The sequence below is a fragment of the Natator depressus genome, chromosome 3 (genome assembly GCF_965152275.1).
Source record: "Natator depressus isolate rNatDep1 chromosome 3, rNatDep2.hap1, whole genome shotgun sequence".
In the NCBI taxonomy this organism is placed as follows: Eukaryota; Metazoa; Chordata; order Testudines; family Cheloniidae; genus Natator; species Natator depressus.
Window position 1 is genome coordinate 113,727,070 of NC_134236.1, and position 19,821 is coordinate 113,746,890.

At 38.7% G+C, this 19,821-nt stretch overlaps 2 protein-coding genes across 7 annotated transcripts in view; one reads left to right on the forward strand and one right to left on the reverse strand.

Moving 5' to 3' along the window:
* GINM1 (glycosylated integral membrane protein 1) overlaps positions 1 to 18,566 on the forward strand; it is a 43,353-nt gene extending 24,787 nt beyond the window's left edge. For 2 of the 3 annotated variants that reach the window (XM_074948592.1, XM_074948595.1), the window contains exons 4-8: positions 251 to 402; positions 2,497 to 2,653; positions 3,454 to 3,587; positions 5,732 to 5,895; positions 8,570 to 18,566. In XM_074948592.1, coding sequence (XP_074804693.1) covers positions 251 to 402; positions 2,497 to 2,653; positions 3,454 to 3,587; positions 5,732 to 5,895; positions 8,570 to 8,669 — 707 coding nt within the window. In that variant the 3' untranslated portion in view covers positions 8,670 to 18,566. The remainder of the gene's footprint in view (positions 1 to 250; positions 403 to 2,496; positions 2,654 to 3,453; positions 3,588 to 5,731; positions 5,896 to 8,569) is intronic. The other variant, XM_074948594.1, reaches the window with a different exon arrangement.
* The window catches only part of KATNA1 (katanin catalytic subunit A1), a 30,441-nt gene continuing 21,066 nt past the window's right edge, over positions 10,447 to 19,821 (reverse strand). For 3 of the 4 annotated variants that reach the window (XM_074948590.1, XM_074948591.1, XM_074948588.1), the window contains exons 8-11: positions 17,766 to 17,892; positions 15,914 to 16,048; positions 14,997 to 15,123; positions 10,449 to 10,786 (exon numbers count right to left, since the gene is read on the reverse strand). In XM_074948590.1, the coding sequence (XP_074804691.1) occupies positions 10,588 to 10,786; positions 14,997 to 15,123; positions 15,914 to 16,048; positions 17,766 to 17,892 (588 nt within the window). In that variant the 3' untranslated portion in view covers positions 10,449 to 10,587. Of the gene's footprint in view, positions 10,787 to 14,996; positions 15,124 to 15,913; positions 16,049 to 17,765; positions 17,893 to 19,821 lie in introns of all 4 variants that reach the window. The other variant, XM_074948589.1, reaches the window with a different exon arrangement.

A 19,821-nucleotide genomic window follows, 5' to 3' on the forward strand; every position in this document is an offset into this window, starting at 1 on the left:
AATTTTAGGGGGAAAAGTGAAGAGTAGACTTCACTGTGGAAAGTTACAATGTCTCTAATTGTGTTCATTGTACTTTGCAGTTTGGGTGAATTTTGACATTGGGATAATGGTGTATTTGCTGGGTACATATCATTCTTTGTCAATGTTATAAAATTAACTTCGTCAAGGGTGGACTAACATATGTCATTTATTGGGTGAGACTTCTGTTTCTCTTTGTGACTTTGTGCACTGCATAATTATCTGTTGACAGTGGAAACTGGAAACTCTGATAACCTATTGGATCAAAGGCATTTGGGAATTGTTAGTGTTCGCATCATGTTTCGTGAGTGGCCCTTGGCATCCAGATCGAATTTGCAATTGATTGTCATTCAGGAAGAGGTGACGGAAATTGATGGGAGAGAGGTAACACCAGCCATGCTTATTTGCCCATTCTAAACCAGAATAATAATTTACACATGTTTTAACTCTCATATGCTTAAGTGCTTTGCTGGACTGGGGATAAAGCGCTTAGCACCTTGCAGGATCAAGGCCTAGGCTATTCTGTCTCCTTATAGAATATTGTGTGTGAATTTTAAGCAATGCCCTATCCCCAAAAACTTGGTAGTTGCCATGAAAATAATCATCACAGACAAGATTTTGGGGAGAGACACTGAGGGCAAATGAGCTCTTAAGAAAAAATAATATAATTTGCCTCTGGAAAGATGTTTCTCAATTATAGTGGAGAGGAGAACTCAAGAAATATTGCTAAGCAGAAAAATTGAAAAGTAAGAAGCAGTTTATTTTTTCAAAACTTGGCATAAATGGTTAGCCGCTCACTCTGCAGACCCGAGAAGCTCCACACCGAGCACACCCTAATGATACAAGTTGTTGCTGCAAGTAGAAATGTCCAGGTTATGGTTTAGTATACATTTCTGTCTTTTATACAGGCTCTGGTTTCTGTTGAGATTTTACATCAAATTTACTATTAAATTTACCTCAAAATGGCTTATAGTCTCCTTTCACTGTGCATGCACAGACATTTAACAGGTAGTACATTTGTCAAAACAATTGTGACTGGAGCTTATTAAAAGGATCTGGTAATTCATTGTTTCAAGTAAGTGTGTATTACACCTTTTATTATGAAGACAATTAGCCTGTGTTGCACTGGTTCCTGCTGTGACTACCATAGAGTAATATTGCTTTGTTTCAGATCTTTCACTATTCTGTACAAAATACTTCAAATCTTGCTAGGGAGTTAGTACTAGCATATTAAACTGCTTTATTTCTGTCTGAACTTTCACCCTTTTCAACCTGAAGAAGAGCCCTATGTAAGCTCAAAAGCTTGTCTCTTACTAATAGAAGTTGGTCCAATAAAAGATGGTCACCCACCTTGTCTCCTTAATATCCTGGGACCAACACTGCATGCAATCTTGTTTGATTATCAACTGACAGTGAACAGATGATTCCTATTATGCAGTAGTTCTAATTCTAAGCTATGCAATACTGTGCACCACCTAAGGGCAGGGTCTAGCTAATAGCTTACATCCGACTGCATTCCTTTTTGTTGACAAACTTCCATGTTGCAGTCTTTGTCCTGGACCCAGTGCACATGCCGGATTTCTGTCAGTTCCTGGTCTTGTATTTTGAACAGCTGTTCTATTAATCTTCACACTGAATTTTTTTCCTATCAGTCAGTACTTCAAATGATCATTTTTTAAAAATAAAGAATAAGTCAAAATTATACATCACCTAATATTTGTGTGGAAGAAAAATGAGAGTTTTGTTATGTTTTAGGTCAATCTAGTATAAATATGGTTACAAAATATGCATAGTCTGTTTGTACTTTCTAATAACTTGGTTATATCAGTGTTGTGCCACTCCCTCCTCTGAATATTGTAGCTTTAAATTAAAGTCGATAAGCGTAAGCTGCTGGAAGGACAAATGCAGATATTAATCATGTTGGCAGAACTTGTTTTGCAGACAAGCTGAACTGCTGCTGGTCACACCAGAAATCACGTTACTGGCTCTGCAGATAATACACCTGTGTAAAAATGCATTATCCCTTGATGTCAGACTTTGGTAAAGTAGGAAATGGTAGCAGTAGTGCCAATGAAAGGCCAGTAGCATAGGCCTCAGTTCAGCAGCATACTAAAGCATGTGCAAAATCCTATTTACTTCATTGGAACTACTCACATGCTTGAAGTGAGGCAGGTGCTTAAATACCTTGCTGAATCAAGGCTATAATGAGTTAGGTACAACTCTTGAAAATCAAGCAGATCATATTAACACACCTTCTTGCAGGAACAGGCACCTTCCCAACCTTTAACGCACTCATGCTAGTGTATAAGTAAATAAAAAGAATTATGTTATGTAATTATGTTCATTATGTTAGTAATATTTGTGCATCCACAAAAATCTTCATGCTAAAAGTATTTTAATGGTGCTTGTTTTTAGCCAGTGGCCTGCCTCACCCTTACTTTAAAATATATAAAATTCCAATATTTTTCTCCTTTGCAGGTTCAGCAAGAGGAGGTTACTGAAATAAACATATTAATTAAGGGCCTAAGAGTACTTAGACATTCAAACCATTCTGTTCCTCTGAAGGAAAGCATGCTGTATTCCATCCCCAGGGACAAGGACGTGTTGTTTACACTTCCCAATCTCTCAGGAAAAGGTAAGTAATATATAGCACTTACATCATGCTTTTAATACATAAATCACAAAGCATGTGACAAAGGCAGGCAAGTTTCACTATCCCAGTTTCATTGAGAGGGAAGCTGAGGCATGTAGAGGTGAACTGACTTTCCCAAGACATACACTCTGTTCATTAAGAGATTATTGGTTATGATTTAGTATTGTGTGCTGTTTCTTTTGTTCTCTTTTCAAATATGTTTTTTCCTTCAGAGGTGATTCTGAAATGGCACTTAAGATGATGGGGATCTAATATCACTGTAGTTCTCCTAGCTGAGTTGTATTTGCCATTTCTGCCCTAGTCCTACAATAAAGGTTACCACTGAAGCTCTCTCAAGACAAGAATTGAGTTCTGTAAAGTAAGTTCCTGTCTGGTCCATTTCTATATAGGGAATAGTTTGAGTTACCAAATTTTACTTTATATTGAAAATGTGGCTAGAATTCAGTTTGTTAATCAAATTCTCTTATGGGTTTACTAAGGGACTTTATGAATTTTATTTCTCACTTTTTAGCAGATGACAGCTAAAGTTCATAGTTGAATCTACCTAGTAATGCTACCTCAGCTTCTTTCAGGGTTTATTCCGAAGGTCAAATGAAAATGTCTGCTTTAATTATTTGTATTTTCATTATAAACTTAGATAACCTTGCAGTGCACACACACATGCAGCATCGCTTTCTTTTGCTTACTGTGTGCATCGTTATATCATATGCTGCTCCACCAGAAGTTGTGTGGGTGAAATGGAGAAGCTAAAAATGTTTAACTATGCCTTTCTGCTTCTTTAGTAGATGTTCAAGGCCCACTGCAACCAACCAGTCACTACCTCCTCTGGCAAGCAGAAACTACAGTAGATGAAGAGACATTACCTGGCAAGTTACCAGAGACTCCTCTCAGGACAGAGCCTCCATCATCTTATAAGGTAATTGTTTAAAATACTTATGGTGTCCATCTTAAGTCCCAGTTAAAACGGAATCAGAAATGTCTCTAATTTTGTGTTTAGGACTGGAAATGGATAAGAGCAAGTGAGAAATCTAGAAGAAAATAACAGCGGTTAGGGGGAATGCTGTTGAGAAGACTAGCACTATACTAATCAACACAAACTTAATTGTCCAATGTTACAGAATCTTAGTCTCTCCCCCTTTTTGGAATCAAGCAGAAAGCAGTAAATTTTCCCCATTAATCCATGGCTAGGAAAGGAAGCCAGACACCCCTTGTCAAGGTTCCTTCCCCACTCTGAACTATAGGGTACAGATGTGGGGACCTGCATGAGAGACCCCCTAAGCTTTTTCTTACCAGCTTAGGTTAAAAACTTCCCCAAGGTACAAACTTCGTCTTGTCCTTGAACCCTGCACTGCCACCACCAAGCGTGTTAAACAAAGAACAGGGAAAGAGCCCACTTGGAGACGTCTTTCCCCAAAATATCCCCCCAAGCCCTACATCCCCTTTCTTGGGGAAGGCTTGATAAAAATCCTCACCAATTTGTACAGGTGAACACAGATGCAAACCCTTGGATCTTAAGAACAATGAAAAAGCAATCAGGTTCTTAAAAGAAGACTTTTAATTGAAGACAAAATAAAAGAATCACCTCTGTAAAATCAGGATGGTAAATACCTTAAAGGGTAATCAGATTCAAAACAGAGAATTCCTCTAGGCAAAACCTTAAATTACAAAAAGACACAAAAACAGGAATATACATTCCATTCAGCACAGCATATTTTACCAGCCATTTAAGAAAAGGAAATTAAAGCATTTCTAGCTAGATTACTTACTAACTTAGAGTTTGAGACTGTATTCTTGATCTGTTCCCGGAAAAAACATCACACAGACAAACCCTTTGTTCCCCCCACTCCTGCTTTGAAAGTATCTTGTCTCCTCATTGGTCATTTGTCAGGTGCCAGCGAGGTTCTCCTAGCTTCTTCTTAACCTTTTACAGGTGAGAGGGTTTTGCCTCTGGTCAGGAGAGATTTTATATCACTGTATACAGAAAGGTGGTTACCCTTCCCTTTATTTTTAAGACAGCCCTCCTCCCACAAAAAAGCATGATTCAGTAAGTTGTACATTGCAACATAAAGGCCATCCACATGCCATTTCACAAACACACAGTGCCTTTCTAGAGGTTATGAAAGCTATTCTGGTGTTTTTATTTTTTTTAAAGAAGCTTGTGATTTTTTTTCCTCAAACTCCATCTCTTGGAGGTTTTTTTCTTTTTTGGTATGTAGAAAAAAGCAGCATGATACACTATTACTTTGTTGCAGAGGCTGTTTCAAGTTAAACAGGGCTGAGAATTGAAATTGCAACTTTTCCAGCTGCAATTTTGTTGTGGGTACACGGTCTTACATGATAAGAATGTAGTAATTGCTGTTGTATGATACGAGTGATCCATCTGATCCAGTCTCCTGTTTCTGAGAGTGGCCAATACCAGATGTTTCAAAAGGAAAAATTCTGTTCAGTACTCTCCACCTGGGAGTACAGTTACTGCTACAATGCTCCTGTTTTAGAGACTGTTGCAGTCAGACACACAAAGCGAGCACCATGAAAACAAAACGTACTACCTGCAAGTCACCACTGCAGCAGGTTAATGCCTGGCATTGTTTGACAGTTGAAAAAAATCACCAGGGTCCTCCTCCAAATATTCTACCCTCTTGTGCTCTCTCAGGCAGTCCTCAACGGTGCTTCATAGCCAATGTAATGTTGCTGCTGCAGCACCAGTAACCCTTTCCCTGATACACACTGCAGTGGGAAATGCTATTCTGGTCGCAAGTAGCATGTGTAATCTACATCTATAGCCTTGCCTCTGGCTGCTCTGTGGTTCTCAACTCCCCACCCAAACATGGGATCTCCTCTCATATGCCTAAGGCTGTCTTACAGATTTGCATGTGTCAAATCTTCCTGAGCAGGGAGACTATCAATTAGAAAATAAGAGTGATATGTAAAGCGGTGTATGAACTGTATTATACGTTTAAACCAGAGCTAATCCATCTTGTAGGGATTCACCAGTAGCTAGACTGCACTAGACATATTTCAGAAACTGTCTTGTTCTTTTAACATGTTTGTTGGTTTCAGGTGATGTGCCAGTGGGTGGAATACTTGAGAAAAGAGCTGTGCGGGTTCTGGCTTAAATCTTTCCCTGTGTTCTTTAAGTTGATGGAAGTCATTGGGACTGGAGTTGTAGGAGCAGCTCTCGTTTTAGGAATCTTAAAAGTGCTTTTCCCTTCCTGCGAACACAAGTGAGTAATTCTTGCATACTCCCAAAAAAGCTGTTTGTAGTCCTAAGACTAGTCAATGAAAGGAGACAACCTCATAATGTGGAGAGTTTGCTACCACTCCACAAAAAGGCAGTGATTAGCTTTCCACTGTAAGTGGTTTCTTATAAAGAAGTTTGGAAAAAACAGGTCAGTACCACCTATTAAATTGTTAATGCATTATCACCATTTTACATGCATAGCAGCAGCTCTCTGAAGACCATCTGTGAGGGGTAGGCTTTTTCTCTACAGCATTATTCATCTCAGGAACAGGAAGGCCAAATATCTGAAGCTCTGCAAGGGCAGTGTAGTCAAACAAGGTTAAGAACCGTACGTTCCGTTTTGGTCCTAACTTTGCCACACAGCCTCGCTTTAGCAATAACTCTACACTTTCAATCAAGGACACTGAAGCGCTTTGAAAACGCTACGGCTTTGTCTACACTACACACCTTTTAGTGACACAGCAGTCACTCAAAGTCGGGCAGCGTAAACGCTGTTTGTCTGCACTTTTGCTGACAAAATACTTCCACCCCCTACAAGGAGAGCACTCCTGCTGACAATGAGCTGAGTCGTTTACACTACCACTTGCCTTCACAACACTTTTGTCTTTTGGGGGGAGGGAGCTTTTTTAAGCACCTGTGAACGACAAAAGGCTTGTCTGTCACTTGGCAGTGTAGACAAAGCCTAAATCATGTGAGTCAATTATATACACCTTCTCATTCTACAGAAGTCACTTCACTTCCCTCATCTGGTGACAGTTTGCCTCCCTTTTCCGTAAGGGTGGGGGGGCGAATTAGTGGGTGTAGTGCGCTGACAATGCAAAGCATTAATTGCAGCTTGGCAGAGTAGAGTGCCGTGATCAGTCCCTATATCCAAGCTGTGCTACCTTGAGTAAGAAGCACATCAGCTCAGGGCATGTCTACACTTACCTCTGGAGCAAACAAACAATGTAGTGGGGGTCGATTTATCATGTCTGGTGAAGACACGATAAATCAACCGCCGAGTGCTCTCCCATAGACTCCGGTACTCCACCGGAGCGAGAAACGTAGACAGAGTTGACGGGGGGGCATCAGCAGTCCACCTACTGTAGTGAAGACACCGTGGTAAGTAGATTTAAGTATGTCGACTTCAGCTATGTTATTCACGTAGCTGAAGTTGCGTAACTTAGATCTATTTCTCTCTCTCACACACACACACACACACACACAGCGTAGACCAGCCCTCAGTGAGCAAGGCATGGAGTTTATGCTTGCTTTCAACACAGTAAGATAACATACCTCAAGGTTTTAACATACTGAAAATAAAATACCAGGCCAACATTAAGATGGAGTTAAAACTGAAAATGTCTTACATCTGAGCCACAGTGGACTTGTCTATGCCAAAATTAGCTGAAGGCTTCAGCTGTAACAGATTATATAAAGCCATATAAGGAATAAAGCCAGCCAGGCAGGAGTGAGAGACCTCAAGGTGCTTGACAGCCCTTCTGGGTTTGGGGAGTAAAGGCTTTGCAAACTGAAAGTATACACTTGAAGTGCCCTTTACCAAGGCATCTGCTCTGCTGTCACCCCCTGCCATCTTCACTTCTCACCAAGCACAATGTTAAAACCAGAGCGATTTATTTACCATCAGAGTAGGGAGACAGCAACACTCATTGATCTGACTACTGTACAACAACCAAGTGGTTTAATACTGACATCTGTTTAAACTAGGCAGAACTAGAAAAAAGGCTGATTATACAGACTGACAATGAGCAAAGTACTGATTTGTAAACAAGTGGTCAAAAACAGGTGGAATTAAGCTATAATTCCTTAACTTACCACTGAAAAGCATACATGTGACCTAATCACTGCTGGCCACTGTTCCAATAGGTGGGGTCTATGCCAACAAGAGTTTGAAAGAGGTAATTTTTCAATTGCAGGCCACCTTTCAAGGTTGCATTTTTTTTCTTTATCGATTAAAGAAATCACCTTTAGAACTAGCCACAGTGGCAGGTCTCATGGTAGTGGAAGACTTACTAGGGCTTTCAAGCAGATGGGGAATGCTCATCCCTTAATTAAACAGCAGCATGTTGAATCTTCAACAGAGTTCTCTATTGTAAAAGCGTGTCTTGTAAACATGTCCTGCCTGTCTCATTTGACCTGCAGTTTGGCTTAACATGAATGTAGCTCCTGGCGGCAGATAATTGTTTAAACTGCTTTCAAATCAAGTTTTAATATCTGAGGTAGGAGCTGAATTGTATGCTAATATTTTAGAGTGGAAACCAGCTTACATGATGTGCCGAAAGTCACCAAGTATCAAAGCAGCTTTCCTAAAACCTCAATACTACTGCTGCCTCTTCATTTAATAGATAATAAACTGAGTCTGCAAGTACTTCATATGTTTTTACAATGAAAGGTTGATAACATATACAAGAAAAACTTGACAATGAGTCCGGTGGCACCTTAAAGACTAACATTTATTTAGGCATAAGCTTTCGTGGGTAAAAAACCCACTTCTTCAGATGCAAAAAAGTGGTTTTTTACCCATGAAATCAGTTAGTCTTTAAGGTGCCTCTGGACTCTTTTTGTGGATACAGACTAACAGCTACCCCCTGATTAGAAAAGGGTAGCTCTGTTCTGAGAATGCAAATTTTTCTTATGTTAAGTAATGTGTCTTTCAGAGGAGTCCTTCACCTGGAGGCTATCAACACCGCACCTGTGGTTGTGATAAACATCTCTTCAGATATTCCAGAGAAGACAGACAATTTAGTGGAGAAATGATGTACTCAATACCATGCTTGCATCTGAATCTTTGTACCAATCTTCAGTGGACCTAAAAAGTTGGCACTGGAACTTTAATACCTTATTTGCTTCCTTTTATGAAAATAGTATGTCAACTGATTTATGTTTAAAGGGACATTTCAAGGTTGAGGCCCAAAATGATCTCCCCTCTTTCCACAGCCTCTTGCTCCTAAACAGCAGCAGCTCCCTACTATGAGGGTTGTGACAGGTTTTAATTTCTTTAAAATACTCTCCCAGCAGATAGGACAGGGAGCTGGCCTTTGTATTCACAGATAAGGCAGTTAATGAAATACAGAATGTGATAATCTTCAAGCATGGACTAAAGCACTAGAAGGAAGATTACACACATGCCTGCAAGCCAAAACAAAGGTGGTCAACCTGATTTTAGACCTATTACCCTTGACTGTGCCTTGTAAAAACAACAATTGTTCTTACTATTAAAATAAGGAGTTACTATATATGTAAAACAAGATATTAAGGCAATTTTTGATATTTCAAGCACTTTATTCAACAGCCAATTTCATATTAAGCCCCTTCCCTACTGAAAATTGTAAGCCACTTATAGATGACTTGTTTACTATGCTTTTTTGTATATCTTGTGGTATTGTGTAAAGTTTCTCAGAAACACCACAAGTGTCTTACAAGACACTGGTTTACTATCTTGAATACAGGAGGCATAGTTTTCTCAGATGTTCACATAAATTAACATTTAAATTGTTTACTACACTCACTGTACATACAAAAATATACTGAAAGGAAATCAAACTGTAGAGAAGTGACTTGCAGGAATACATTACCTGAAGAAAAAAAAAAACAGGCTGGATTTTTAGCTTTCCAGTGGTATTCCCGAACTAATATGATTATTTAATATTACAAGAAAGAATCTCACTAGAGAGTCATGTGTGGTCTTGCTTTAAGATTGAGGGCAGTGGGCCTTAGAATAGTTGATCTTTGGCCCTATTTTAAAATTTAAAATTTTAAAGTAAAATTCCTCAATACGATAAACTGGCACATGCACAAACAGGGGTAGTAGTTATCCCATTTTAGAAGGCCACTCTTAAGAACTTTAAAACAGGACTTCTATAGAAGTCTAGGACATACTCACTTGTACATCACAAGCTTATTTTAGAACACAGATTCCTTCCCTGAGCAAGTCATCTGCCAACATTGTTTTTTTTATTTTAATAGAAAGTGTGCCAGATATGTTTAATGCCTTGGTCTCCACTTTCTAAAGACAATTGTAACACTTGTAGACTGCAAACCTGACTCAGCCGCAGTGCTGGCAAAATAGTCTGGTATTAATCAGAGTTGCCCAGCATATCCTAAGGAAATGCTTTTCCCAATGCATCTTAAGTGAAGTCTTACTTTTTAGTTCAGTCAGACTTAAGTTTAATTTATTAACTGTTACAAGTTTCAGGGTTTTTGCACCTTAGTCTTGTCACAATTTCTTTTAACAGATGCAGGAACATTTAAAAGGCAAAATTTGCTACAGATGAATTGGCACCACTGTTTAGTGAATCTTATTCTTCCCGTGTTGAGATTTGCAGTATCAGGATCTGACAAGCACAAAGTTTCTGTGCTAGTGAAAGAATTCATATGAACCCCACTGGTGAACAGATCCCACTATTCAATTAAAATAAAACAAAATGAAAACCAAAACATTTGATTGACATTCATATCTTTGAAAGGGAAGTAGATAAAAGGAGACTTGTTCTGAGTAAATTCAAAGAAGAGGCAAAAGTGACATGCAATTTAAAAAATTACTTTATTCAGAATATGTTGCTCTTAAGTTCAAGAAAGTTAAAAAAATAGCACTTAGTGCACATGACCACTACCTTTCGTTACTTCTGAAGCTGTTTTAAGACAGGTTTCCCAGGGGAAGTTTGGTTAGGAAGACTTAGCAGGATCCAAATTCAACAATCCATTTTTCATATTTTTCAATGTCCGCAGCAGATACCGATTTAGAAACCTTTCTTAAAGCCATTTCAAAATCCTCCATAGTTGTAGGCATATGCATTTCATCCCTGGAAAGATTTCGGATTTCTTCTGGTGTCAAGCCTTCAATACGCCTTCTCATAGCCATCAGTGATGCATCCCTATACGTTAAGAGGAAACAACTCATTAATATGGACATTTAGTTGCTTAAGAGGCTACAAAGTTAGGCTTTAAATTAAGTCACCACATTCCAATTGGGAGAACCAAAAATTAATTTTCACTAACTTCTGTTCTATCTCAGTACTAATATGGCCCCTGATTACTGTGGTAGCTAAGCACTTCACAATTTTTAATATTTATCTTCATCATATTCCTGTGAGGTCCGGAAGTCTCTTATTCCAGTTTTACAGATGGGGAACTGAGAGAGAGGTTACATGATTGCCAAAGGTCACACAGGAAGTATGTGGTGGAGAAGGGAACTGAACCCACTTCTCCCAACTCCCAGATGAGTGGCTTACTTACTGGACCATCCTTATGTGCAGCAGAATCTTTGAAACTGCACCCTTAGAACCAGAGAGCTTCAGTAACACCTATCTGCAGTACTACTGAAAGTACATTTACCTTGTACCTGTTACATTATGCAGTAGTCAAATTCTAGCTTGGAATGTTGCTTTCAGCTACCAAAACCACCTGTGGTTGGCTAAAGATAATTAAATTGATCTAATTGTCTAGTGTAGAAGAGACCTTAGTTATGTCAGTCAGGGGTATCAAAAATCCACACCTTTGAATTCTTCCATCAATTTAACTACTGCCTCTGAGGACTGAGGATTGCTTACACCAACCTCTTATCAGCATAGCGTCTACACTGAAGTGCTAAAGCACCAGAGCTGTGCTGCTGTAGTGTTTTAAATGCAGACAGACACTGAAAAAGTTCAGGGTTGTGGAACAATAGGGGGCTAATGCTAAAAATTATTTCAAGATCCATCTGTAGCTAGAAGATTACTTTTCACAATATATAACCTGGAATTCTATTTCTGATTTGCACCACCACCAGCTTGTCAGTTTAGTGAACCAATTTTAAATCAATTAGGGCATAGGTGTAACAGATGGGGGGAAAGAGAACCAGAATACATAATGTGCATCTGTTTGTTCCTTTTGCTGCTGAAAGCAAGCCTTTTTCTCCTCCTGTTATATCTTGCAGTAAGGTCAGAACAATGCAGAGTCTGCACAGAAATTGTCATCAAGTTCAGCAATATGACTTCACTTAAACTGATTACTGACTATGGGAATATGTCCTTAATTGCTCCTTATCACAGCTAGCTGCAGTTTGGATAAGATATGCGAAATATATATGGAGTTCCCATTTATGATGTAGTTTGGCGACGTTAAACTGTTCTGACCATCTCTAGAATCTGCATGGTTTGGAGCAGGAGTTTCAAATCAAGCAGAGGGAGAGTCTTGATTTCACAGAAGTTACTTTTATCATAGTCAGGAAAGTCTGCTGTTTTGACCAAGTAACAAAGGCTGGAAAATTCACCATTTGCAGATGCATAACTAAACTTCATAGAGTTTTGTCCGTTAAATCTCTTGATAATTCCAGTTGCTCTGCACAACTTCCTCTTGCGTCATTCTAAAGCAGCCAGACAGAACTAAAATTCCACATGGGACATGAAATGGATCCGTCTCCTTGAATGTTCTTGTATCCTTAAGATAAATTCAGTGGGCCAGGAACCAGAAGACTAAACATTCAAACCTCACTTGGTTAATATTTCTGTGCACTTCACAGCCTTACTGAGCAGAGCTTATACCCCTATTCTGTGAGGAATACAAGTATCCACCACCACTACAGATCCCACACTGTTTTTCCTTTTTGACTGTGCTATTGTACAGAGAATTGGACTGTCCCTATTTAGAACCGTTTCACGAAATCCCAAACCGTCACACGTGAATGGAACATATACATTTAAAGGGAAGGGTTTTGAAAAAGCAGTTTACTATAGAAGGTCTGTAGTATCTCCAGACTGCAAATTACTTACAAATCTGAGCTAGGGACTGAATGATTACCCAAACAAACCCCAAACCTATTCATCCCTATGTACCTTATATTGCTGGCCGCAATAAGTGCTTATATAAACTGTCCCTATAAATACCTCTTTTCCTGCTGTATTAAGTGATGGACTTATTGGTAGTTCCTGTGTTAGGTAAGCAAATAAAGTAACAGTCTACATACACATACTTAGTGGGGGGGTTGGACAAATGACTGAAGAGTCTGCAGTTTAGCTTGCACTGTTTGAGTAATTTATTGAAATTAAGTTCTAAAACCATAAATTTTCAACCAAAAAGAAAAGTTTGTGCATTTTAATAACCAAAAATAGTATTTCATTTTACTACAGCTATTGTTTCATCTTTTTCACTAGCAAATATAACGGATAGATCAGGCCCCATGGGAGATGCTGATAAAATCATGATTTTGTCCACACTGAGGATGGACAGACCAGTCGCAGCAATTAAAGCCATTGTTGGGAGGGGGCACAATGAAAGTGGTAACAAAGTTTTATTTCAAAGCTCCCAAGGACTTGAACGAAGCCACCTAATTTTCTTTCTTCTATATTCACCCTCGGGTAAAGAGTACGTATTGCTCCGCACCATAAAAATGTTAACAGGGTGGGCCTTGTGTGTCGAGACAGCTAGATACGCTGCTGCCTATTTATAAAAAAAAAACTTACTCTTTATGCTATAGTACTGAGAATGGTTTAACTGGCTGTGAATGAGACAAAAAAGTCCTAAAAAAACAGAGCTTCTCGTTCCCCCTAGATTCCAAGTTCAGTTGCTGCAACAATAGCCACCACTTGCCAGGCCTCGGGGGCAGGGAGTTCTCTTTTAGGGAGCTACTGGGAGCTTTAACTATCTGACACATTAAAAAGGGCCTGGCCCTTGCTTTCCACTGCGGAAACGTCTTCAACTTACTCTCCCCAATGAACATTAAAACACAGTCGGGAGATTTGTCTATATCATGCAGGGAAAAAGGCGGCAACAGAGACCCAAAATTCAAGTCCCCAAACTGATTCACAGGCCCAGAAAATCTAAACGTCTCAAAATCCTAGAGGAGAGAGATCTTGAGATTGATACCAGAGGAAATAAAACCCCTGATCTGCTGAGTCTGCATAGCAGGATGATCAAAAAATCAGTAGTATCTTCTGGTGTGTGTAAAACCCTAAAGTTACTAAAAAGGTAAATCTTGCTTTAGGGAATCCTACATCTCAATAAATTAATCCATGTAATTAAGGAAACATTTAATGTGACTGAAGATTTTATTGAAGGGACCCTTACACATCTACCATATTTCTGAAGCAGCTTCAGGGAACAAAGTAAGGATTTCTCTGGTTTGGAATAGGTCCTTTGCATAGAAGCATTTAACAAATCGATAAATGTTGAAATGAACCACCTGGTGAAAATGGAATTGACTGGTGTGCTTTCATTTCTCATTTCAATTTGCAATTCTCCTCGGAACTGCACCATGAAGTTGTCCATTTTCTGACAAACAACTTGCCTCCCTTAATATTCGTCTAGAACACCTCTTCCTCCTGCATCCTCCTCCTCTCCCCATCAAAAAATTGTTCACTCCCTTCCATTCTCTCCTGTTTCTTTTCTTATGTAACTGGATGTTCCAGTTTTCCCAATATGGCAATAAAAACAATATTTCAACCAGTATTAACTGGATTGTGTAGCAAATCTAGTGTCAACCAGCAGAAGAGATATTTTAGGACAATAGAAATTATGTTAAAAGAAAATTTAGTAGCACCATTACATCCAGCATCCTACAAACAACATTTTGGCTAAGTGCCCCTATGCCTCCCTCATTCATATAAATTGAGTTGAAATAAAAGCCATGTCCACACACACACACAAAACAAGAGAAGCAGCTACTTATATCTAACACTGTATTTGCCTCAACTCAGTTTATAGTGGTCAAATATTTAGGGCAAACTTCTCTATTCACTGCCTTTTCACCATCCACTCCTTTGGTCCCCTCTATAGTACCAGGTTACTTATTACTTGTTCTGATTACACACAAAAGCTGCCATCAGAGTGGGGAAGCCCTCATCATAGTTGGTGTTGCATAGAGTGGGGGACAGTCCTTTGCCCTGGAGAGCTTTCAGTTCAAGAAGTAGACGGAATGTGAAAACTACTCGGAGAGCCAAGTCAGTTTATATTAAGCCTTTAACTTAGTGACAAGGTTTGTGTTTTCCGAGTGCTGTTAATTTCAGTCACCAAATTAGGGTCGCTACTGGACATGATTAAGGTTGACTAGTTCTCAAATAAGTGATTCAACAAGAGAAACTGTTTTATAAGGTTGCAATTCTGACATACCTGCATACATTGGTAATGTCTGCACCAGAATAACCTTCCATTTTTTCAGCTATATTTGCAAGGTCAACATCGTCAGCCAGTTCCAACTCTCGCAGGTTTATCCGTAAGAGTTCTTCTCTGCCTTTTGCTAAACAAACAAAAAAAATAGCATGTCTAATTCCGTGATTCAAAAGATACACATAGGGTGGCTCTAATTTGTTTTAATCTTCCTTTGCTCTATTCTGCATCTACATCTAAAGTCCAGTTCAGAAGGCAAATATTTTCAGAAACAGGAGCACAAAGTTAAGTTCCTAAGTCTATATTTAGGATCCTAACAAGTTGCCTGATTTTCAGAAGCGCTGAGCGCAAATGGACTTAGAATCATAGGGTTAGAGGGACCACAAGGGTCATCTAGTCTAACTCCTTGCCAAGATGCGGGATTTGTTGTGTCTAAACCATCCAACGCAGATGGCTATCCAGCCTCCTTTTGAAAAACTTCCAGTGAAGGAGTTTCCACAACCTCCTTAGACTTAAGAGGTTGCAGCTGGGCACTCAGCATTTCTGAAAGTCAGGCCACTTTTTAGGAGTGTTAACTTTGCATTCCTATTTTTGAAATTCAATCAAGTATAGTCCTTACATTGTTTTTCACCTCTCTGTTCTAGGCTAATCTCTGTATCCATTGGCCTTATACCCACATGTACCTGCCATTTTAATGCTTTGTCTGTGGTGTTATTGATGCACTCTCTTCCATATCCAGACCATGAATGCATTCAACCAAACAATACACTCAAGGTAAAGTGCCTCCAAAGTTCAAAGGTCTCTTCCGAGCCCAGATGTCCAGCACAGTATACTAAGATACTGCCAAAAATCACAAGACTCATCACAAAATAAAAGAAGCAACGATCACTTTTTTTTTAAATCTAAGGAAATCTTTGTACCTGATGGTAAAGGAATATAAATTCTCTTTTCTAGTCGTCGTCTTAGGGCCTCATCAATATCCCACGGAAAATTAGTAGCAGCAAGTACCATAACCATTTTGGAAGGATCATCATTTTCAGCAGCCCCTCCAACACCTGTGGTAGGAGGGGAAATAATTAAACCTATTCAGCTATCATGGGAAGATCCTATATAGATACAGAATCACGGATACCCTGAGATCTAATATTAAAGTGCAAGTTTAATTTTAGTTCCACCTGCCATTTTGGGAAGAAGAAGTGCAAATTCTAGGTCAGAGAACTGAGGTTAACATTGATGTAAGTTTCACAAGATTGGCAAGTCCTTCTGCATCAGACAATTTTGCAATATCTGGCTTGATTTTTGCCTTTATCACAGGGTGTCAACGTGAAAACTTAGAATGGAACTAAAAATAAGGGTACTCAAAAATGTCATTAACAGCCACACCAAAAAGTGTAACTGCTGCTATCAAAATCAGATCTTCCCCACCAATTTGTAGGCCTGATACTGCAATCTGTTACTCAGGTGAGTAATTTTTATTAACATAAGTCGTCCCAGGAAAGACAGCATTCAAGACTGGTGGATTAGGTCCATGGACTAAAACCCTTTTGAACAGACAGGAAGTATTTTAGTCTGTAAAGCATTGTTAAATTAGTGGCACTATATAAATAGCTTTTACTAATAAAAATCCAAGATGTGTTTTACTAGAATTGTCATCCTCTACATCTGTTACCAAGGTGTTTATTTGTAAATCATTCTAATGACAAAACCGACAGATTTTGCTTGTAATCAGTGACAGACCCTGGAATACCCACTGTACTGTTTGCCCTAATATTAAAGCATAACAAGACACCATTTATGAATATTCCAAAATTCCATGGCTAAAAAAAGGGAGCTAATGAAAAATTCATTACTGATGCAAATATCTGAATTGCAAGGAAAGTGTCTCAAGGGCTCTGACCATGCTCCTATTTAAGTCAATGGGAGTTTCTCTATAGACTTAAATGGGTGCAGGATCAGACTGCTCAAGTTTAAAAAAAAAGGTTTTATGACTCCTGGAATCCTAACACAAGTTATTCTGCAGATTAGCAAAGTATTTGAAGGTTTCTTTAAGTACATATTCAACAGTGTTTAGCAAAGAATTTGAAATTTAAAATAGCTAATTTTCTGCACAAATAAAACTGGCATGGGTTTTTCCCTATTCAGTAACAATTGCTTAAATTAATTGTAGAAAGTAACTGAAGTGTGCCATTTTTATTGAAATGCTATTTAAAAACAGTATCATAATGTGAATCCTTTTGGAGGTGATGTTAACTGCCATTAGAAGTTTAAATTCGCATAGATTACAGTTATTCAAATCACTTGTATAGAAGACTACAGTCTGGAGCGCTTAGTGATGGTTGTCTTTGAAGACTTTCTGCTACTAGAGCAATACAGCTACATCTGACTGCTCTACTTTATTGGACTACTAAGGGGGAAGGGTTAGGCTGGAAGGGGGAAAAAATCACTTGTGGGAAGTGTAGGGTTATATAAAAGGAGTCATGACTGACAAGGAGCTCAATGATTCCACACCTTTGAGGAAGCTCAATTATTCTGAAGTTACAATGCGAAGTTGAGATTCAGATACTGAAGAGCATTTGTGGGAGTAGATAAGGTAGTATAGATGAGCTCAGTATATTTGTAGTGTCTTGTGAGTTTGAGTAATGTTTATGTGTTGTTCATTTTAATCTGCCTTTTTAAAAACAGCATAAGTAAGTTCTTGTGCCTAAAAGAATAAAATTAAATCCTTTTTTTTTCCATAACCCAGAACCATCAACAATGATTAAGTTCATTTACCATCCATCTGAACCAGTAGTTCTGCTTTTACCCGTCGACTGGCTTCATGCTCCTCCGAGGTTCCTCTGCGACTACAGATAGAGTCTATCTCATCAATAAATATAGTTGTTGGTGCATAAAATCGAGCCTAGAGAAATCAGAAACTGAAATTGCATCAGTTTATCTTAAGCTTTATTTAATCTTATTTCTTTGGAATTGTCACATCTCCTAGAGCTGCCTATAAGCAATGCTGTGCTGTCTTGGCTTTGGTGATTCACCACAATAGGAATAAATAGCCAACACCTCTTCTCCCTTACCTCCACCCTTCAAACATACATACCATGAGCAATTATGCTTTCAGTAGCAATGATATAAAAGCAGAACATTACCCTACTCAAGTGTAGTAACCCTTAGAGTATTACATGCCAGCTATTTAACAGCCTGCAGCAACACTATACAATAATTTACCATGGAAATGAATGTCACATCCAGCTCAATGTGCACCCCAGAATGTAATTTAAATAGGCACAGTAATGATCAAAGGTAGTATCTGACCAGGACACTAAAGTTAACACCTGTAACATGTTATGGGATCTTTAATGAAACCAAGGTCAAATCTCCTAAATCAGCACTAAAACCATGTTGGGATAATCAGTTCAATATTACTACAAGGGGTGAATGCCACCAACTGATTCATCCACACTAATTCCTGTAGCACATGTTTCCAAGAAGCATGGCAGTCACATGCTAATCCTAGCCAGACCTTGAGATTCGATAAAAAGCAGAGAGAAGAACACCCAGGAAATTCAAAGTTATTGTCCCACAGCAAATTATAACATATTGCTTTGTGCATACATAATATTTTCTGTTGCTGTATATGGCATTAACTTTAATGCCTTTACCATGTATAATGTGGTCAACTTCAATAAATTCAAACCTGAAGTTCCCACAGCAATGTGATAGGATTTGTTTGTAGAGCTGAGGCTACAATAACCACATTTTGCAAGACTGTTCACCCCAGAATGCACTGCATTTGAACTTGGCAATGTAGAAAAGCCTTTACTGAGTCCACCACTCCATTAATTCCAAGCGTCACATGCTCTGTAGACTACTGAGTCTTAACCACATGATATGATTTGAACTGAAGATTAAAATTTGTGTTATTCTTAGCTGAAAGGGAACACTACACATTTTATATAGTGGATGATTGTGTGACCATATCTAATCTACTTAACTGGGATCTAAAGTCGCAGAGCAAGGTTTTGAATTTTAGTAGTTTTGTCTTCAGGGAGTTATTTCAAATCAGCCTGCAAAGTCTATTTGTAGAAAGCACAGACCAAATAGTGTCTCAGACAGAAAATGTTTATTTTAGGGTATCACATTATTAGTAAGTATACGCAGGCCTTGATTAAGGAAATCTGGAGCCTTTGGGTATGTCTACTTGGGAAGTTTCACCCATTACGTTTGTATAACTAGTGATTTAAACTCCCTGTGTAGGCACTTATTCTGGAATAAGAGTGGCTTTTTTCAGCTTACTTTAAACCATTTTCAAACAGGCATAAGCTAAACCACAAAAAAGCTCTTAAACTAGAATCAGCATGTCCACATGGGGAATATAGTGGTACAACTATAATGAGTTAAATTCACATTATCTTATACAAGTATACCTTTCCCATGTACCTGAAGGTTTATCTACGTCACAATATGCCAAACCCCTCCTTCCACCATTGAGCTATTGTTTTGGGCTGCTTGCTGACTCAGGCAGACATTACTACATTGGTTACACTATTCACAGTTTTTCTTAAAACCATGAGGAATAGCAACCTTTTATTAAAATGAAACTGGAGATTCTGATGCAGTCACATGAATCCAAGAACTGCGGCCATAAGTTTGGCTGAAAGCGCTTATGCTTCAATTCAACCTGAAGCATGAGCACATACGCTAAGCAGGACCATTCTGTCAATTTTTACAAGTGGTTTTCTATGAATAATACCTGTGTGCATATTTATACACACACTAAAAACTGAGGGTCTCAAACTTCAATATAATAAGGCTTTAACTTGGAGGCCTACTGCCA